The sequence below is a fragment of the Lactuca saligna genome, chromosome 7, assembly GCF_052625555.1.
Source record: "Lactuca saligna cultivar CGN05327 chromosome 7, ASM5262555v1, whole genome shotgun sequence".
In the NCBI taxonomy this organism is placed as follows: Eukaryota; Viridiplantae; Streptophyta; class Magnoliopsida; order Asterales; family Asteraceae; genus Lactuca; species Lactuca saligna.
The window spans coordinates 159,066,016-159,084,634 of NC_136423.1; the positions used below are offsets into that span (position 1 = coordinate 159,066,016).

Here is an 18,619-nt window from a genome sequence, read left to right on the forward strand (position 1 = left end):
TTATGTATCGATATTTTGGGGCAACTCACTAAGCTTTTTGGATTACAATTGTGAATTTTGTTTCAGGTACATCGGTTGATCGTGGGAAGGCGAGGGCTTGATCGTGCACCTCCTCACATTTTATGTTATGATTTATGGGATTTCTCTGATGTTAAACTATTTTGAAAACAATTTGTAATCAATGGATGGTTTTGGAATGTTTAAAAAGTTTAAAATTTTTCATGAATTTTATGGATGTTACATAGAAACTACATGTTCCATTCATATGTGTCTATGTTTCTATTTGGGCAAGTTGTTTCGTTATATACCTTTAAGTGTGGGAGCTAGTTGTAGTGGGCATGTCATATTCATGTGATTCTAGCACGAATGGTAATATATGTTGGTATAATGGGATTACGTGATTGTTTCCTTGGTTTTGAGGGAAGGTTGTGTGTTGAAATGCGGGGAAGTTTGGCTGATGTGCGCTGTGTAACATGCTTGTAAATGTAGGAATGATTGTGCGTAAACGTTATAAAACAAAATGTTGGAATATGAGTCAAGCATAGCAGATTGGGGTGGTGAGGTGATCGTTGCTTGCAGAATATTTAACATGTTGGAGAATGGTGTAGCTAGGGATGGTTGTGTTATTGGTGTTGAGTTGGTTGGAAATTCGGCTACACTTGCATATAAGCATATATTCCTATCTGTGGTGCTGTGAATGGTGGCATGTTACTAGAGACTAACGAGGTTGGTATTTGTGCCATGTTTGGAGTGAAACTGGTATGGGTTGACTGTTTTGTTTTTCAGTGTGAGTGGGGTTACCCATAACTGATTTATCGACATTCCCGATATAGGTGTATATACAATAGTAGAGGTGGTTGTCCGACTTGTTTCTGTGAGGACTGAGTCTAAGGACAACATTGGTCGGACATGGCTTTGTGTCGTTTTGCGGGTACCTCATTCACTGTCGTTAACCATGATCGGCGTTTAAGGTTTGAAACTTTTAGTTTCGTTTTCTCAACAATCAGATGGCACCAGTGATGTGATATCGGACCTTCGACGCCTGTTGATGGCTTTGATGGGTGCTCTCCAATGGAAGTCTGCAATCACAACAAGTAAACATGTTGCAATCACAACATGTAAACGCTCTGATGGTCAAGTCAGTCTCTGAAAGAGAGGAAGGGTTATAAGTAAAGCGTGATGCTTATAGAATTAGGGTCCAGATGCCCTTACTGTTGAAGGCATGAGGCCTTTTACAGTGAGGATCCGGGCATGGATCCCGCTCCTGGGGACAGAGGTGTCAGATCCCGATCGGGGCAGACACGCTTTGTACCTTTGTCCCCTACCTAAGTTGTGATTGGCTTAGCCATGGAAGTGGTGCGTGCACCTGTACTGAAGTTAGCAGGTGATTGTTTGTTGCCTACAGATTTTCTCGCTTGGGTTCCGGGCCGGATCTCGGTCGGTGAAAGGTCACTTAATCCATGCCAAATTAAGTGTTGGCTAGCAAAGGTGGCTAGCAGGCTTGGCTGTGTGATTCATCCATCTGGTATACCTGGCGTGCCTAGGGGGCACGCTATCGTGTTTATTTCTATTAAATGTTATAAACGTTTATATATTACAAATCATAATAAAGTTTAATACAAATCATATTTATTAAAATATAATATGTTTAAAAACACTTAATTAAATGAAAGAGTTTTTTGAAATATTTTAGATAGATGATGATCAATTAGTTAAACTTATAAAAAATCATTATAGATGTTAACAAGTAAAGATATAATTTAGTTAGAGATACAATTAATAAAATGATAGAAGTAATAACTTTAAGTTATAATATATATTTTAATTATTTATCATTAAAGATGTTTTTTTTTTTTTTTTTTTTTTTTTTTTTTTTTTTTTTTTTTTTAAATGTTATAGTTATCTTTGACTTAGAAATATGATATTAAAAAGTCAAAATTCAAAATTCACTTAAAATTGTCAATAGAAAATATGAGGCCATAAACCTTACTCAAGACTCAAGTCTCCATCACTTCTCTTATCTTCATTATATTTTGATAGAAAGAGAAATTTTTAATGTAGTTCCCATGGTTTACAGAATGATTTACAGAAGAAAAAAATCTACTCAATAATATGAATGATTTATAGAAGAAAAATAAAAATAAATATCAAAGATCTTTTCTTTATGGATTGCACCAAAAATCCACCACCCAACCAATCATTTCTCTTATCTTCGTTATATTTTGATAGAAAGAGAAGTTTTTAATGTAGTTCCCATGCTCAACTTAGAATGCCTCAGAATATATCCAATTATATGAATGATTTACAGAAGAAAAAGAATATATTCAATTATAGAAGACACATAAAAATAAATATCAAAGATCTTTTCTTTATGGATTGCACCAAAAATCCACCACCCTACCAGCTTCGAATTTCGCCAAATCTCCAAAAAAAGGAAAAAGAAAATAATGTTAAACTAAGAAGGTCGGTCTTAAATTCACATGTAGCTGATCCCGAACGCTGCAAATTGTGGTGGGGCAATAATCACTTCATGGTCCCATCACTCTTTCTATAATAAATCGGGCCCTAATCAATATCATAAAAGTTAGGAATTTCATTTTCATGAGTCTTTTATCTTCTAATTTGGCTTTTTCCTGCTGATACTTAAGTATTGTGTCTCTGAAGATTATGGGTTTTGAAGAGGTGTTTATGGAGGAGATAAAGAAATAATCAACTAGAATTTTTCTTTTGTTTTGGCAAAGAGGGAATATAGTTCTTTATTGACCCTTATCTTGTATTCTGCTTAAAGATGCTGCCTTTCTCTAGAAGAGAATCGAAATCTGCGGTGAGCTGTTCTTTTTCTTGATTTTTTCTGGGTATCCCACCTTTTTGCCTTATGAATTTGATATATACTGTTTGATACCAAATGGAATTTTAATCTTTTTGACTCTTTTTGGGGTTTATGTTCTTGAATTATTAGGTTGAAAGGTTGAAACTTTGTTGTAATTCCCATGGGTTGATTGATTCAAGGATCTTGATTCTCTAGAGTTCGCATAAAGAGGGAAATTGAAAGAAAAGAATTGTGAAAAATGTCATCTAGATCGACTAGCAGAACCCATTGTTCGAGGAGCAGTTCTTCACGATTGAAACGCGATGCTCGTGTGGTTTCGCAAACCCCAATTGACGCAAAGCTTCATGGCGACTTCGATGAATCCGAAAGACTGTTTGACTACTCAACTTCCGTTGACGTCAATGCATCAACTTCAACCAGCAATGTCCCTTCATCGACTGTATCAGCTTACCTTCAGAAAATGCAAAGAGGAAGTCAAATTCAGCCTTTCGGATGCGTGATTGCAGTCGATGAACAAACCTTAAGCGTGTTAGCCTACAGTGAAAACGCCCTCGAGATGTTGGATTTAGCTCCACATGCAGTTCCAAACATCGAACAACAAGAAGCTTTAACTTTTGGAACAGATGTCCGTACCCTCTTTAGATCTTCAAGCGCATCCGCTCTTCAAAAAGCAGCCAACTTTCCAGAAATTAATCTTCTCAATCCTATATTAGTTCATTGCAGGAGTTCAGGTAAGCCGTTTTATGCAATTTTACATAGAAACGATGTGGGATTGATCATAGATTTGGAGCCTGTGAATCCCGCTGATGTCCCTGTAACAGCTGCTGGAGCTTTAAAGTCTTATAAGCTTGCAGCTAAAGCGATTTCAAGATTACAATCTTTACAGAGTGGGAATATATCCCGAATGTGTGATGTTTTGGTTCGTGAAGTGAGTGAGTTGACTGGGTATGACCGGGTTATGGTTTACAAATTTCATGAAGATGAACATGGTGAAGTTATTGCAGAGTGTCGAAAGCCTGATCTTGAACCTTATCTTGGGTTGCATTACCCTGCTACTGATATCCCTCAAGCTTCAAGATTTCTTTTTATGAAAAACAAAGTTAGAATGATTTGTGATTGTTTAGCTCAATCTGTGAAGGTGGTTCAAACCAAGAATTTACCTCAGCCTTTGAGTCTTTCAGGGTCTGCTTTGAGAGCTCCTCATGGATGTCATTCACAATACATGGCAAACATGGGGTCGATTGCTTCTCTTGTGATGTCTGTCACCATTAGTGATGGTGATTATGATGATGAAGAAGATGATGAAAACGAATCCGAAAGTGGGATAAATCAGCAAAAAGAAGAAAAGGGAAAAAGATTATGGGGTTTAGTTGTTTGTCATCATTCAACTGCTCGATTTGTCCCATTCCCTTTGAGGTACGCGTGTGAGTTTTTGATTCAAGTTTTCGGTGTACAAATAAACAAAGAAGTCGAATTAGCTGCTCAATTACAAGAAAAACACATCTTGAAGACACAAACTGTACTTTGTGACATGCTTCTAAGAGAAGCACCAATTGGAATCATGACACAATCGCCTAATGTCATGGATCTTGTTACATGTGATGGTGCTGCTCTTTACTACAAAAACAAGTTTTGGCTTCTTGGAATCACCCCTAAAGAATCACAAATTAAAGATATAGCACATTGGCTTCTTCAAGAACATGAAGGGGGGACAGGGTTAAGTACAGATAGTCTCATGGATGCTGGATACCCGAATGCTTTAGTTTTAGGAAAAGCGGTTTGTGGAATGGCTGCTATCAAGATCACTTCAAAAGATTTTCTTTTTTGGTTTCGATCCCACACTGCAAAAGAAGTGAAATGGGGAGGTGCAAAACATTATCCGGATGATAAAGATGATGGAAGAAAAATGCATCCGAGGTCATCATTCAAGGCGTTTTTGGAAGTTGTCAAGAATAGGAGTTCACCATGGGAAGATGTGGAAATGGATGCTATTCATTCTTTACAATTGATTTTGAGAGGATCTTTACAAGATGATGAGGACAAGGGTGGTGGTGATGATGATGATGATGATAATGATAAGAAGATTGTGAGTGTTCCAACCGTTGGATCGAGCATACAAAGGGTTGATGAACTGCGTGTTGTGACTAATGAAATGGTTAGGTTGATTGAAACCGCTTCGGTTCCTATATTTTCGGTTGATGGGTATGGAAATATTAGCGGGTGGAATGATAAAATAGGTGAAATTACCGGATTGCCATTGGACAAAGTAGTTGGTGTCCCATTGGTCAACTTGGTTGTCAGCGATTCGATTGATAAAGTCAAAGCCATGCTTTCATCCGCCTTACAAGGTAACCTTCTTTGTTCCTATTTTTTAGTAATTTGTTTCTTTAATTAAGATTAGTACTTACATAGCTTTTCTAAATAATTCAAAAAGTAATGTTTGTCATTAAACCAAATCTAAGTACTTATTTCTCAATAGTTAATGGGCATTTATGGTATTTGATTGTAGGCATCGAGGAGAAAAATCTTGAAATCAAGCTAAAATGTTTCGGTAGTCATGAAAAAAATGACCATATTACCCTCGTTACAAACACGTGTTGTAGCCGCGATTTGAATGAAGCGATAGTGGCGGTATGCTTTGTGGGACAAGATTTAACGGCTCAAAAGTTAATCACGGATAAATACACAAAAATGAAAGGTGATTATTCTAGTATTATCCGTAGCCCGAGTCCACTTATTCCACCAATTTTTATGATGGATGAATATGGTAAATGCTCGGAATGGAATGAAGCAATGCAAAAAATTACGGGGTTACGGAGGGAAGAAGCATACAATCGTATGCTTATTGGTGAAGTTTTCACCATTGGTAATTTCGGTTGTCGGGTCAAAGGCGAAGATTCTTTGACCCGACTTAGAATACTGCTAAATGAGGTGATTTCGGGGTTGGATGCGGATAAATTGATGTTCGGTTTTTTTGATCAAAAGGGTAAGTATGTTGAAGCGTTACTTTCGGCTAACAAAAGGGTTGATAAAGATGGAAAAATTACGGGGGTTTTGGGGTTTTTACATGTAACAAGCCCCGAGCTTCAACATGCCATGATGGTGCAACGAAGGTCCACACAAGCTGCTTTGAATAGTCTTACAAAGGTGACCTACTTGCGCCATGAACTCAAGAGCAGTTTAAATGGGATCAAATGTATTGAGGATTTGATGGAATCTTCGGAGCTGGGTAGAGAGCAAAGACATATTTTGCGTAAGAGCCATTTGTGTAGAGAACAATTAGCACAAATAGTCAATGATGCGGATATCGAAAGCATTGAAGAATGGTATGCTTTTTAAAATTTTATTTTACGGTTATATTTCTTTATGTTTTCAAACAATTTTCTGCAAAAGGGTTATTCTTACAGCAAAGCAAATCCTGAGCTAGCCCACACCATTTTGTTCCTAAAACATTAGGTGACAATAGCCTGTTAGGTGGTTGGTACAAGAACCACCTAACAGATAGTTGTCACCTTATCCTTTGGATATCAGGTGACAACAGTGTCTTAGGTGGTTGGTACAAGAACCACCTAAGCACAGTTGTCACCTTGTCCTTTCAACATCAGGTGACAACAGCCTGTTAGGTGGTTGGTACAAGAGCCTCCTTGTCCTTTTGACATCAGGTGACTACAGTTTGTTAGGTGGTTGGTACAAGAGCCGAGCCACCTAATAGATAGTTGTCACCTTGTCCTTTGGATATCAGGTGACAACAGCCTGTTAGGTAGTAGGTACAAGAGCCACCTAATAGACAGTTGTCGCATTGCCCTTTGGACATTAGGTGACAACAGCCTGTTAGGTGGTTGGTACAAGAGCCACCTAACAGACAGTTGTCACCTCAATGTGGATTAGTTGGTGGGGTGGTATATACTATAATAATATATACCTTTTTTGTACCTTTTTGTCTTTTATGGGTCAATTTGTGAATGATCTTCAATGGGTTTTTGTGATGTGTTTTCAGTTATATGGAGATGAAATGTGCGGAGTTTAAACTTGGTGAGTCTTTAGAAGTGGTTTTGAATCAAATCACGAGTTTGAGCCGAGAGAGGAAGGTGGAGGTGGTTTATGATGCACCCGATCAAGTGTTGTCTTTGTCTGTATTTGGTGATAATTTGAGGCTTCAACAAGTTCTTGCAGATTTCTTGTCAAATGCTGTCAACTTCACTCCTACATTTGAAGGATCTTCGGTTGTGTTTTGTGTAACTCACAAGATGGAACACATAGGAGCCAAGATTCAAGTCGCCCATCTTGAATTCAGGTGATTAATCTGTTAAATTATCTTAAATTATTCACAATCTGTTAACACAAAGAGTGTTTGTGAAATTACAGAATTACCCATCCAGCACCGGGGATCCCAGAGAAGTTGGTCCAGGATATGTTTCTCCATAACCGAAGTGTCTCAAGAGAAGGGCTTGGACTTTACATTAGCCAAAAGCTTGTTAAGATCATGAATGGAACTGTGCAGTATCTTAGGGAGGCTGAGAAAGCTTCCTTCATAGTTATGATTGAGCTTCCAATAGCACCCTCATTGACATCTGACAACAAACGATCAAAAAGAGTCCTATAACCAAAATGGGAAAGTTTGATTGGTGGAGTTTGTGTAATCTGCTTCGTTTTTGTACAGGAAAAAGGGATGATGATGATGAAGAGTTGCATACAAAACCTTGAGGAGCTTCAAATTTGACGAATTTGTTTGTATCAAGAGATTTTGAATGATGTTTATGATGATGTACTATAGTCTTGTAATCCATTCTTTATAATTTTGTTTTTGTACATGATGATTACCTGGATCATCGCTTCAATCTCAGTCGTTAATATCTGAAATGAATCTGTTAGCTGTATCACAAGTCAGAACGTGAGAACACACTTCGATGATAAAGCCAAAGCCAGTACATGAGGAATTTTTAATTTTTATAATTTCCTAAATCTATTTTTCTTCGTCAATACTTAGTTATTTATTTATTTAGTGATTAGTGAATACTTGGTTATTTATTTAGTTAGTGATTAGTGAGTTTTAGATTGTTAAATGGTAGTAGTTAAGAATAAGATGATTGATGAAGATGAAAATGAAATTTTAAATTGGTAGGATTGGGTAAGTGAGAGAATGTTGATTGTTACTTGTAATTAACTAAGAGCACCACAATGCTTAGTGGATGGACGAGAGAAAAAGATGAGTTGACTTTGAACGTTGGTTTAAAGAACTGCGGGGATAGTGACATAGATTTGGATTGAATGAACATTGAACTAAATGGCGGTGGGGATAGTGACATGGATTTGGATTGAATGATACTACCATTGAAACGGGTTGAATGGAAATGACAAAAATGGTCACATGATTTTTATGAATTATAAAAAATAATCAATATTTTGCTGTTTAAAAATTTGACCATTTGGTACAAAATGGGTCTTTACTAAACCATTATCCAATAGATACTCACATGTTTATGTGCTATTTTTTATTTATAGAAAATCCGAGATGTGGTGATCACCACATCCCGAAACAAGGTTTCAGATTCGCTCAAAGATTTCGATTGAGATAAAGTATGAATTCAGAGAGGAGATGGTGAACCATGTTAGTTTAAACTTTAATGTGTGTGTGTGTGTGTATATATATATATATATATATATATATATATATATATATATATATATATATATATATATATATATATATATATATAGAGAGAGAGAGAGAGAGAGTTAGGTTCATTTGAGACCACCTATATTTTGTGAGACCGTGAGACGCATTTTTTGATTTTTTTTGATTTTTTTATTTTGATTTTTTATTTTTTTTAGTTAATTCATGTTCCGAAAATAATATTTAAAAAAAGAATTTTTTGATTTTTCCATTTATTTTGCATTTTAAAATTATTTTTAGAATATCTACAGTGTAATATTCTATTTACAATATTTCACGTATTTTTCAAAAAAAATATAATTTTTTTTATTTTTTATTTTTTTTATTTTTATTTTTTTTAGTTAATTCAAGTTCCGAAAATAATATTTAAAAAAAGAATTTTTAGATTTTTCCATTTATTTTGCATTTTAAAATTATTTTTTAGAATATGTCAGTGTAATATTCTATTTAGAATATTTCACGTATTTTTTCAAAAAAAAAAAAAAAAAACGGAATTTTTTTTTTTTTTTTTTTTTTTATATTTTTTTTAGTTAATTCAAGTTCCGAAAATAATATTTAAAAAAAGAATTTTTGGATTTTTCCATTTATTTTGCATTTTAAAATTATTTTTAGATTTGGTCTCACGGTCTCACAAAATTAGAATGGTCTCAAATGAACCTATATATATATATATATATATATATATATATATATATATATATATATATATATATATATATATATATATATATATATATATATATATATATATATATATATGAGAATAACCATTAGAATGAAACTAATGAAAGATACACACAAAAATCAGGTTCATAATAATAATAATAATAATAATAATAATAATAATAATAATAATAATTTTAAAAAAAATGTTACAATTGTTTACTTCAATTCATTTGTGCAATACAACATCACTTGGACGCTACTCTACTGAACTGATTTTACATTTCAAATTTTTCACATGTACCAACTGTTATTCATCATACCTCTCAAAATAACCATAATTTTCATCCTTATTTGAAAAATATGGAAATCCAAAAAAATGTCTATATGAGATTTTATCGGTCCAAGAAACAAAAACCTAACTTGAACATAACATGCGCATCTACAATAAGGTTAATAATGCGTCGGCATATGTAATTTGGGGATTTTGTCTACAATTCGGACTGTTTCAAGTTCCATAAAAAAAAAATAATAAAAAATAAAAATAAAAAAAAACTATTTTAGAAATTCAAAAAAGAAATCTAAAATCCAATGTATAATTTTGGAATTTTGAGTAAATCTTTCGTTTGTTACTCAAACGTGACAAAACTTTAAAGAAATAGATATGATAAAAAGACTTGAAATTTTCTGATGTTTAATTAAAAAACGATAATAGTACACTTCGAAGTAACCATTTTAGACATGAGTCAAGAGAATTATTTGAAATATTTTTTGTGCAGATGAAAAAAATACACATTGATTGTTTTTAAATGGAAACTACACATTAGAGTTGATGGGTACCATGGCCCTCTCCTATGTGTTGTATGTTACCACATATTGTTAATAATTTTTTCTTGACCTTATGATGGAATCTTGACTTTCCCATTGATTGTTTTTACCATGATTTTAAATAACGTTAAGCGTGGTTTTACGACAATGTCAAGACTCAAGTTTTTACGAGTCGTAGCAAGTTATATCGTTTGTAAAACGTGACTTAATATATATATATATATATATATATATATATATATATATATATATATATATATATATATAATTCATTTTTATATACATATATGACTTAAGACGACATTTTGTTTAGATGTCATGTCAAATACAAACTTAAAAACCATGACATGTTTTTTAGAATCTTGGTTTACACGGCTCATATAGACTTCGTCTTTTTTGTTTTGACTAATTATGCAGTCTTAGATCAATATGCTCAAAAGATTGATTAGATCATGTTATAACTTAGATTTCATATGCTTTCATTTTTTGTTCGTCTTTTCTACATGTGCCAATCACATTTTAGATGTCATCTTTGTGACACATTTGCTCTCCTCACTATGGAGTATGGACGCATGAATGTCATCTTTCCCAATTTCAATGGGACTCTCAGGGTCTATTGTATAACCCATTCCAAACCATTATCGTCTATCGATGCAGAATAACCCGAACAAAATGGTCATTATCATGAAAGATAGAAAACTTAGGTCACTTTTGTTGGATAAAATTGCAAAAATGATCCCCATGGTATGTATTTTTTATAAGGTTTAGTTCAAACATTGACTTTTTTTTTTTTTTTTTTTTTGCTTCGTGGTCATTTTGATCTAGTTTAGTTGCGGATTTGATCGTTCAGTAAAGTAAACTGAAATGACTATAATACCATTGGGGTATTTATTTTTTATTTTTCTTTTATTTTTTTAATCTAATATTTATTTATGTAAACTGAAATGACTATAATACCATTGGGGCACTTATTTTTCTGTATTGTTTAAATAAATAAATAAGCATTAGATTAAAAAAATAAAAAAATAAATAGCCAAAGAATATTACAATCATTTCAATTTGCTAAAGTCAAAAAAAGTCAAGGTTTGAACATAATACATACCACAGAACCATTTTTGCAGTTTTGTTTTTTTGTTAACAATCTCATTCCTAATAATTACTTTGGTTAATATCCCTATATCTTTTTATAATTTATCACTCAAAAAGATCAAGACTTTGATAAGTACAAGATAGTAAACAAAACCTTATTCCATTTCAAGAAACGAAAATAACACGTATGTCATAATACAAACCACAAAAAATACCTAATAATTTTACCTTCATACAACAAAATATTTGATTAATCATACCTTTGACAACAAATTCAAGACTACTTTTTGATCCTCAAATGATACATTTTAGCAAAATCCAAACACAATTGATGATCTCTTTTATCCCCCCACCCACCCCACCCTCTAAATCCAGCTTGATACCCTTCTTGATTACCAAAAACATGAACATTCCACTCTTGTTTAACATTCACCACCTTATCAATCTCTTCAACCTCAATATTCACCACACCATTATCAACACAAGCAGCTTGTTCCCCTTGACCTTGATGCAACCCACATTTCCCAAAATGAACCGCACTCGCCCGGGGCCCACGCATAGAGTAAACCGGACCACCAAAAGAAGGATAAACAGTCACCCACATTGTTATATCCCAATTATAATCATCAAAAAGACAAAACTCTTTAGCTTTTCTATGTATTTTCCTCCAAACTGTTCGATTAAATGTGTACCCAATGTTCCCCATTCTTTCTGCTATCAAAGTATCCCACCCTTCACCTCTTGACTTCACATTACTTGGAGCAAGATTCGCTGCATAACAATCGGGACATTTTGAGGATTTCAAATCTATAAGCATCTTCAAATTTCTATAAGCATTTGGGAAAATGAAATGATCTTCTTCTATGAAAAGAATATCACCCGAATGATTGATCGTCTCTTGAAGACCATCCCATATGGTGTTCATCATCCACCACCAATGGTGTTTTAAAGACACGATCTTTGGTGACCTGTGATTCCCGTATTGATCAGTAGTTCCTTCACAGTTTTTGGCTATGGGGTCGTCTTTTTCTTTGCAATCATTAGGGGATACACCAGGGAAATAGTTGGGGAAAATATGAGGTGAAAAAGGAGCGAAGACTTGTTTGACTTGACAAAATTTGATACCTTCGATAATCTTGTTCATTTCTTCGAAGTATCCATCGTGGCTTACGATTAATAAAGTTTCATTGATGCCTGACACGTGAGAAAGGCTGTCGACAACTAATTTGAGATATTGGGGACGATTGTGAACGTAGAGAACGATTATGATACGATCTTTGGCTAGATTTGGATACAAATCGATGTTTCTTGGGGGTAATTGGTTCTTCTTCTCCAACATTTTTGATAAATAATTATGTTTGGGAAGCTTGATCGACTCGATCGAACCAGAGATGTTAAAGATTACTCCACTAGTAACATCGATTTCAACTGTGTTTTCTTGATATAACCCACTATTTGAATAATTCATCGCAACGAGGAAGAATAGCAAAAGAACCCCGGTTATAGTTAAGGATATTACAAAAAGGAAGCGACGAACAGCTCCATCTCTTATACGGGGTTTCTTGTAAGAAGCCATGGCTCTATCGATATAATTTCTAGACATTTTCACAAACAGTAAACGGGCATGATACGAGATCTAACAGTAACCTAAGAAACCCATCTGTTTCTAACCTAACAAAATTGAAAATTGAAAGTAGGCCGATACAGTAGACAGTTAACGAGAAAAAGGGTGAGCGTTAAGAACCTCAAATCACGTTCTCCGGCGACTGCTGCTACTCAAATCGTAAAACCCAGAAAGGATGAACTAGGGTTTATGCTTGAAATTCGCGTAGTTTGAGATCAGGGAAATGGGTTTTGCGTGTTACTCAGAATCTGAATAAAGAATATGATGATAGTAGGAGATCATTGGTCGAACCGGTGTATGATCAAGAATCGTGGAAGATGGAGGGAGGTCAATGGCGGAGTCGTTGAATACTCGACAGTGGAATGAAGAATAGTAAAGATTAAGCAAAGAGAATAGTTAAGTGGAATAGAATTATTGAGAGAAACAAAATCAAAAACTTTGGAATAACCGGAGAAAGGGATGAGGCATTGATAAATTGATAGCTTGTAAAAGAGCAGATGGTAATCAAATGTTCGGAAACTTCAAGAACCGGTTAGATGGGGGACTCAAGATTCAAAGTCATTATGTGCCGATGTTGATTGTATTGTATACAAAGTAAACGGTCAATGCTAGTGTAATGGATATTTTTTAATTTAAGAAAATATTTCTTATTCGTAACTCATTCACAAGTTATAACGTCTACAAATTTGCAATAATGGTTCTTGTGGTTAGAATTTATATATATATATATATATATATATATATATATATATATATATATATATATATATATATATATATATATATATATATTTTGTCCAAAACCAAATATTGGTCCACGACTAGTCTAAAATTGGATCTTTCTATTATTTTTGGTCCATATACACTTAAAAAGACGAATTTACCCTTATAACTTATACTTTTAATTTTCTTTAATTGCTTAAACACATATATTAATTCTAATTTGTATCTTTTTTTTAACTTAAAAAAATAAAAGGGGTCTAGCCACCATTTCTCTTTCGCTCTCTCTCAACAAAAATGCACACACACACACTCAAAAAAGAACATGTCACCACTAAACATCCAATCCCACCCTCACCCCCATCTTTCCTTCCTCACGCCCGATAAAACTTCCCCATCAACACTACCCTTCTAATCGATTGGATTTGTCCCTACCTAAATGTCGCCACCACCAGCTTTCAACGATTAGGGTTTTCAGCCGTCACTACCATCGCCTTAGCATTGTTTGATAGAGGAGCTTCGCTTTTCATCGGACCAACCAAATCCCCTATCGTGAAACCCTAAAATTGTTCCGACATTACCCCTGTAAACCATTGTTCTTGTCAACGGTGAAGGTTAGATCGACATCCCCTAGATCGGATACTAGCGACGATGATGGAAGATAGATCGATTTGGCGATGAAGATAATGGTATGAGGGAGCTTTAACTTTATCGGTGGTTTTGTGGTTCTCAAGATCTACACATATAAACGGGGAAATGAGAAGGAAATCATTTGGGTGGGTCTAGGTGGTAACAGGAGAGAGATAGAGCAAGAAGACGTGGTCAGAGCTAAAGTTTGGTCTCATTTTCAGCAATGAGGAAGGTCGTTTGATAATAATGGTGGCGTCTAAAATCTGAAATTAAAAAGAATGGGAGAAAGAGACAGTGGGATGGAGAAAGAATGTTTAAGCTTGAGAAACCAAATCGAAAACGATTTTCAGATTCGATTTTAGTGGAAATTTCTATGTGGACTTCAATTTTCAGATTTAAGTTCATCAGGAAGCACTGGTGAATCGACTCAACCATCAACAACTTCATCGATATGGGTGGAGGTCGATGCAGGTGGAGAAGGAAATGGGCGAAGATAGAGGTTTGGGATGACAACCGTCTTGAAGGCATAGGAGATGAAGACACAGACACTGGAAAATTCTCCATCGGAAAAGCTTGCTTCGACAAAGTCGACGCCAGTGAAGCCAAGGTTCAAGCAGACGATTTGGTGGTGGCGATGTGGGTTCGAATTTGTTTTTAGTCTTGATGGTTCCAACTAGGAAGATAACATCTGTGTGTGTGAGAGAGAGAGAGAGAGAAAGAGAGAGAGAGAGAGAGAGAGAGAGTGTGTGAGTATAGTGGGTTTATTTTGTTTTTGTTTTTCATTTTAGTATAAGAATAAGAAAATAAATAAAAGAAACTAAAATATAATTATTTAAGGGGCATATTAGTCATTTTAGGTGGAATGTGGACCAAAAACACAAGAAAATACAACCATAAGGATCAAAACCATACAAAGTATCTAAAATTGAACCAGTGGTACACCAATATTTCGTTTTTGACCAAAACTATAGAATTTTTTCAACCACGGGGACTATTTTTGAAATTTTGTCTATAATGTCTCTTTATTAAGAAATTTTCTTTTTACTGCTTTTAGTATTTTATACTTTATGGAGTATTATTTTTCATATTAAATTAGGGGCGACATAAAATGAAAAGAAATTGTGACGAAACTAAAATTTGAATTCATATTCGTGTAAACTCTAAAAAACACGACGTCGTGTTGTATCGTGTTTGTGTTCAAAATTCGATACGAAATTGACACGTGTACGGCCGTACACACAAACCGCAAACACATACAACATTACATAAAAATATATTTTCCTAGAAAAGCAAAGTATAAACCATATTTTTGACCCAATAATCTCCCCCTTGGTTTATAACTTTATTTTTCTAATTGGCCCAACAAACTCCTCATAAAAAGTAGCTGACATTTTCTTGTTAATCTTCATTGGGAGCTTGGCTTCAGCATTAATTTTTAAATTTCTTCACAACATCAAGATGAACATATGAATCTTCAATAAATGACTTAATCTTGAGCAGTTGGGATTTCTGCAGAATTTGACATTGTACGCACATTGGGTGATGAGGCTTCTTCTAGAGATTCATGAAAGATGGCACTTTCAGCTTGAGAATCTTCAGAGAGAATAGAGAGAACGAATCTTCTGGATCACTTTCACAGGTTTATAGATAGCAACAGATTGATTGAGGAGGCTTCAACGTAATCTGTCACATAATCTTCAATTGCAGCTTCACCTTGCTTCTGGGGTTGAAAGATTGAATGTCAAAAGAATAATCTTCATTTCTTGCTCCTTCGAATGAGAATTCTTCGATGATCACAGATGAAACTTTGGCTCAGAAATCTTGATACAGTCTCCATGAGTCTTATCTACACCTGAATTCACTTTTCAAGACAAAACAAAACTAAAAGAAAACTTAGCACACAAAAAATATTTTTGGATTTTTGATATTTTCTGAAAAAAATAAAACAGAAATAACACTATTTTTTGATTTATAATTTTCTAAGTTTTTGTTGGATTTTTGAATTTTTTTTTATTTTTGTTTGATTTTTGATTTTTTTTAATTCTCCCCCTAAATTTGTGCATAAAGGAAAACTATGAACAAATTTAACAAAAACAAAAATATGTGGGATCAAAGTTGTTAGACAGTCTTAATCCGTTTGTCAGTACCTTCCCCTTCATAAATAGATCTGGTCGATCGCCGGTATTGTGGTCCACTTAAGCACGAAAAATTATGACAAAATTTAGGAATGCTATCAGTGATAGGACATATTGATCCTAAGTTACTAGATAAAAATTCCTAAGGACCATTTATCTGACGACGACCAAGGATATTGTTGTCCACCTACATTGAGCAACGAGATCTACAGACAATCTAGAATTGTTCAATTTTAGATGTACTAGAACATGTATCCCGCTTCCTGATATACCCCAACAATCAAGAACTTCTGAGATAATCCTTACTTTAGGTGAGCAGACTATTATTCATAGAGAGGATATATTCAGATTATTATTAATTATAGTTTTTAGAGGGATTGAGAAGTAGAAGGTTGCATATGTTGTTGTACCAGGCCGGATTGTTAATCACACAAAGGAGACAACATATGGCTAACAGATAGGAAGTTTTTCATAGACATAATATTTAGAGAAATAGATTTGCATATGTTGCAGTCCAGGTCGGGTCTCTTCCAATCACGTAAAGGAGGCAACATATGACTAACAGTAAGAAAGAATGAAAATAGTTTTCTACAAACCTACTTTTTTGGAATTCCCCAGTCGCTCCATTAATATCGGAATTAAGGACAGAGTCCGTACATCAAGGAGAAGTAAAACCATAGTTCTAGATATGGGTTCTTTAGTGTGACTGGTGGATTCTCATGTATATCTCCCTGATCAACCTATCCGAGCGTCATATTGTCAGGCTAAACGGATCTATCTAGGTCAAGATTTATCAATTCATTTGATTTCTTAAGTTCATCTTTGCCTAGTCAAGTCCATTAAGTTCTTCGTGCCTACCAGCGCATCGAACACAGAGCCTAGACAGTTCAACTTTGGTACCTTACACATATCCAGATTGCCTGTTATCACCTTTTGATATCACTTCCCAAATAGTACCTACTAACGAAAAGCTATAAGAAAGTGAAAAATTTTCTTTTAGATGAATCAGTGTAAGATAAACTCAGGAGTATAGAGAAGGAAACACAAAACGTAATTCACCGATTGAATTTGCATCCAGAACGTCTGAGAATAGCACACATAATCTCAGAACAGATCCGAAAATTCTTCACTTTGTTAAGCACAAACCCCAATGTGTGATCCCTTCTTTTCCTCCTTTCCCGTAAAAGGACACATACTCAAACAAAGGTATGAATGTTGTACAGTCGAGAGATGCCTCCTATCATGTGCAAGGAACAACCACTACCAACAAAACGAAGTCTAATGATATGCCTCCATAGCTGTTCCGACACAGAGCGAGATCAATTGGTCTTTGGAACCCAGTCCATTTTGAAATTGGGTTGTCCTTTGTCATCTCTGCAGGGTACTCTCTCCCATGACATATCCTGCTTATCACAAACATAAGATGTGGAAATGTTAGAGTCATTAGGTGGTTTGGGAGATTGAACCTCTGGAACCCATTAGTAGTTAGGTTTGACCCATTTCTTTTTCGATCCGATGGGTGCCTCGGCACTTGATTTTGAACTTGAAGCTGATCGTTGAGATGAATTTGACCTAACCGGTCTTGGCTTCACTGGAGCATCTCTTGGATTCGGCTTCTTGGCCGACATTCCCTTCTTGCCCTTGGGATTTGTTTTCTTGGCCTTGGGATTTGAACTCTTGCCCTTGTTGGCATTCCAGTCGCCATTTCGTTATTGTGACCTTGAGGGGTTTCTCTTGGAAAATCTCCCTCTTGGCGCGTTTTGCCACCCTTGTGCATTGTAGGGAATGTATGCACGATTAGGACAGTTTCGGGCAATGTGTCCAGGTTTTCCACAGTGAAAACAAGACTTTTCTTCATTATGGATTTGTTTCTTCCTGCTCCTGGTGGCGTATCTATGCCTTGTCTCTGATTGTTCCCACAAGCACACTTGCAGCAAGTCGGTTGTTTCACTTGATTTGGTGGCCTGTACTTCTCAACAGCAGGTTGATCAGAAGCAACTGAGTTCGAAGCAACATATTCAGAGTTCAAGGAGTCATTGGTTTGTTCAATAGTTTTCTCCTTGTTCTCATCCTCTACTACTTTACCTTCACAAGAAGTAGAATCATTAGTATCATTTAGCTCAACACCCCCAGTTGGCCCTGGTTGTTCAGTCTTAATTGAATCTAGAGTAGGAGTTTGGCCATACTGAGCAGGCATTTCTTCCTCATTGGTCTCGCGGGTTGGGTTATGGTTGTGATTAAAAGGAGGGGGCACATTGTGATACCCTAAACCCTTGGTTTGATTATCTTTAAAAATCAATTGTTTTTCTACTAAGGACTCGACTGTCTTACTTGATATAGTATAATTTTTGAAACTAACATCTATTTTTTCACACTTAATTTTCAAGGTTTCAAGTTCTTCAGTCAAATCAGCAAGTTGTTTCTTA

General features: G+C 35.0%; 2 protein-coding genes across 3 annotated transcripts; one reads left to right on the forward strand and one right to left on the reverse strand.

Moving 5' to 3' along the window:
* The first annotated feature begins 2,499 nt into the window (after nucleotides 1–2,499).
* On the forward strand, nucleotides 2,500–7,707 carry PHYC (phytochrome C). 2 transcript variants are annotated; one of them, XM_078966472.1, is made up of 5 exons: nucleotides 2,500–2,855; nucleotides 2,960–5,178; nucleotides 5,340–6,156; nucleotides 6,828–7,124; nucleotides 7,196–7,707. In XM_078966472.1, exons 2-5 carry the CDS (start codon nucleotides 3,069–3,071, stop codon nucleotides 7,431–7,433), a joined length of 3,462 nt encoding a protein of 1,153 aa, XP_078822598.1. In that variant the 5' UTR covers nucleotides 2,500–2,855; nucleotides 2,960–3,068; the 3' UTR covers nucleotides 7,434–7,707. The 2 variants fall into 2 exon arrangements, with proteins under 2 accessions (XP_078822598.1, XP_078822597.1); XM_078966471.1 differs by having other exon boundaries at nucleotides 2,501–2,824.
* Nucleotides 7,708–11,225: 3,518 nt separating this feature from the next.
* On the reverse strand, nucleotides 11,226–13,295 carry LOC145005458 (beta-1,2-N-acetylglucosaminyltransferase II). Its single transcript, XM_078964545.1, has one exon. The coding sequence runs from the start codon at nucleotides 12,685–12,687 to the stop codon at nucleotides 11,365–11,367; it is 1,323 nt and encodes a 440-aa protein (XP_078820671.1). The 5' UTR covers nucleotides 12,688–13,295; the 3' UTR covers nucleotides 11,226–11,364.
* Nucleotides 13,296–18,619: the final 5,324 nt, after the last annotated feature.